The sequence below is a fragment of the Frieseomelitta varia genome, unplaced genomic scaffold (assembly GCF_011392965.1).
Source record: "Frieseomelitta varia isolate USP_RPSP 00005682 unplaced genomic scaffold, Fvar_1.2 scaffold_245, whole genome shotgun sequence".
In the NCBI taxonomy this organism is placed as follows: Eukaryota; Metazoa; Arthropoda; class Insecta; order Hymenoptera; family Apidae; genus Frieseomelitta; species Frieseomelitta varia.
This window is the reverse complement of record NW_025109974.1, coordinates 127481-130513: the sequence shown is the minus strand read 5'-3', so window position 1 is coordinate 130513 and position 3033 is coordinate 127481. Positions and strand designations below refer to the sequence as shown.

Here is a 3033-nt window from a genome sequence, read left to right as displayed (position 1 = left end):
CCTCTTTTAAATGCGATATACTTTTCTACTCTGTGATTGTCGTGTCGTTACGTATTTCGAAACGAAACTGTAGAAAGTATACTAATCGCGATTAAGAGAAATTATTCTAATCGTTAATTTATTTTGCAACGAATTTTGGAGATAAATGAACCGTTCGTGCACAATTTGATTACATTTTCGTAAAATACATAGCTTATTAAGAGGAAGGATTCAGAATTTGCGCAGCAGCTGATGTGTAAAGATGGCCAAGCTCGTCAATACAAACAAATAGTGGTCAGTGATGTGCTGGTTTTATAATTGACTGCGCGTAAAGGGTGAGTAAATTTGACTCGCGTAAATAACACGGATAAATACTACCATTCTCCATTTGTCATAATATTTTCTAAAAGGTATTTAGAAATCTCGGAAATATCGAATGATAAATGACATCTGTCTTGACCTGCTCAATAAAACTCATTCACATCGAATTTATACAACAGCATTATCTCCACATGGAAATTTTTGCTAATCAATCCTTTTGAACTAGTTCTAAATTAATTTTGTACTAATATGCCGTTTGCTCTTTTATCAAGGCCCCTTTGATAAATTACAGGGCCTATCGTATTTTTTAATATGGCCTTTTCAAGCTGAAGGTGTGAGATTCAATTTCTTAAATTATCAATGCAATATTTTCTTTTTTTAAACGATCCTTTCTTGTTGCGTTTAATTGACGATTTTTATATTTATAATTGCGTGTTATATTTTATGTCCTGTTAATTTTATATTGGAGTGTTTTTATATTTATAGGCAAATGATAAGGACATTTATTTTGTTGCACATTAAAAGATGGCTTATGATCCACGCAATCTAAAATTTCCATCAGACATGCACAGCCATCAGCATAATCAGCCTAATATGAATGGATACACATATTCTGGACATTCAGTATCTCACGTTCAACAAACAGATGAAAACAGAAATGAAAATAATTGTGGAAATAAGGAAACATGCCCACAAATATCTCATCAATCTTCGGGTACACAGACTATTCAAAAAGTAGATGTAGCAACTATGACTGATCCGTTGCAAATAGACTTTAAACTTACTTCTGAGTACTTAGCACGATGTTCTAGTACGTTAGATTTACCTTATGTAGCAAAATATGAAGAGAATAGCAACAATTCAACACATAATTGTCAAGAAACTCAATCAGAAATTGAATATGAGGTTGAGCCACAACATATCAATGGTAAATACATATAAAAGGATACAGCAGAAATTATTTGCCTAAAGAAATTTGTTATCAGAGCTTTTATTTCAGGCATGTTAATCTATCAATGTCCGGAGTGTGCATACAGATGTGAAGACAGAGAGATATTGCATGAACACTTAGAAGATCACAGACAACGACCTCACATCTGTGATATTTGTGGTGCAAGTTTAAAACGCAAGGAGCATCTAGATCGTCACAAACAAGGACACAATAAAGATAGGCCGTATCAGTGTAATATGTGTCGTAAAGCATTTAAACGCAATGAACATCTTGCACGACACATGATTATACACTCAGGTAGAAAAAATCAAGTTTGTACAGAGTGCGGTAAGGCATTTTACAGAAAAGATCATTTGAAAAAGCATTTGCAAAGTCATAGTGGTAGCAGAGGTAAAACTTTAAATGGTTCACAGAATAATCAAAATAATAGTGATGAAGGAGGATTAAGTAGTTTTGCAATGATGATGAGACAGGCTGGGCCACCTCCGTTTTCTATTTTGAGAACTTAATACATTTTTATTTTAATCTAAAGCAAAGTTGTTTTATTTTAATCTTAAAAACAAACTTAGGCAATTTAAATCTAAGAGATTGATACAGCGAGCTTTATCAGAGACACCTTCATGATGTAACAAAATAGTTGTTGATGGTTCAGAATTTTGTGGTTACATGTGTATATTAGTCTGTGAACGCTACTTGTAATGTAGCTAATTGTAAGAAACAAATGGGCTCTAAAATAATTCTGCAAATTTTATATTTCTCTTTTAATGCGCCTCTAATATGCACAATATTCTTAAAGTAAGAATGTACCTGTTAAGAGCAGTTTTTTGAAAAATAATATATATATATATTTAGATACTTTAAACAATTTTATTTAAAGAAATATTTATATAAATTATTTAAGCTTTTATATAAATTACAACTGGGTATAAGCCTATTGTTAAAATTTTTTCCTTAGATTTTACATTTAAAATGAGGTTTGAAATATATGAAAACGACAAATATATAGTTAACTTAATAATGGAAGTTTTAGTTTTAAATTTTATAAACAAATATCAGTCTATTGATTAAATGTATCTTACTGTATTCTAAATTAAAGCAGCCTTTGGAAGACCAGCTTTTAAATACTTTTATTTTTAAACGAAAAGTGATGCTAATACTTTTAATGCAGTGCACAAATATTTCTTGTTATGCTCAAGATGTGTATTTGTTATATATATGATGTGTAAAAGGGAAATGAGGATACGTGACTTTGTTTTCTGCTAAAATAACAGTATCAATCATCTTGTATGTTGTGCCTAAAAGAAACAGGATAATGACATCTATCTTTGCACATAATTATGAAAAAGAGATATAAAATTAACATCAAGAATAGTTTTTAATCGATGAAATGCTGGAAAGGAACATTGCACAGAGTATAGTTGTTTTAAAATAAGGACAAATTGTTGCATAATTATTGTTTATCATATAATATTAGTTTTTATGTTTCTCTTTATTTATATATTTTTACCTTATTTCATACTATACATTGTAAATATATAGAATTAAAGAAACTTTAGTCCAAGTTAGGATAAGAGCAATGTTCCTTAATGTTTAAATGACATGTCATGTTAACTGATGATTTAATATTGTAGTTTACATTGTGCGAAAATGTGAGTATGTGTTTATTAACAAAAGCATGCGTGTGTTATAAACAAATGCATAGATACACGTATAATATGTTGTGTGTTTTTATTATATTAATATGTTGTATATTATACGCGCATTTACATGTGAAATGTTAT

The 3033-nt window shown here is 29.9% G+C and overlaps 1 protein-coding gene across 1 annotated transcript; it reads left to right on the top strand.

Moving 5' to 3' along the window:
* LOC122528088 (zinc finger protein 436-like) lies at nt 1-1776 on the top strand. The gene is made up of 3 exons (XM_043652827.1): nt 1-314; nt 787-1228; nt 1301-1776. The coding sequence occupies exons 2-3, from the start codon at nt 826-828 to the stop codon at nt 1759-1761; spliced, it is 864 nt and encodes a 287-aa protein (XP_043508762.1). The 5' UTR covers nt 1-314; nt 787-825; the 3' UTR covers nt 1762-1776.
* The last annotated feature ends 1257 nt before the right edge of the window (nt 1777-3033 follow it).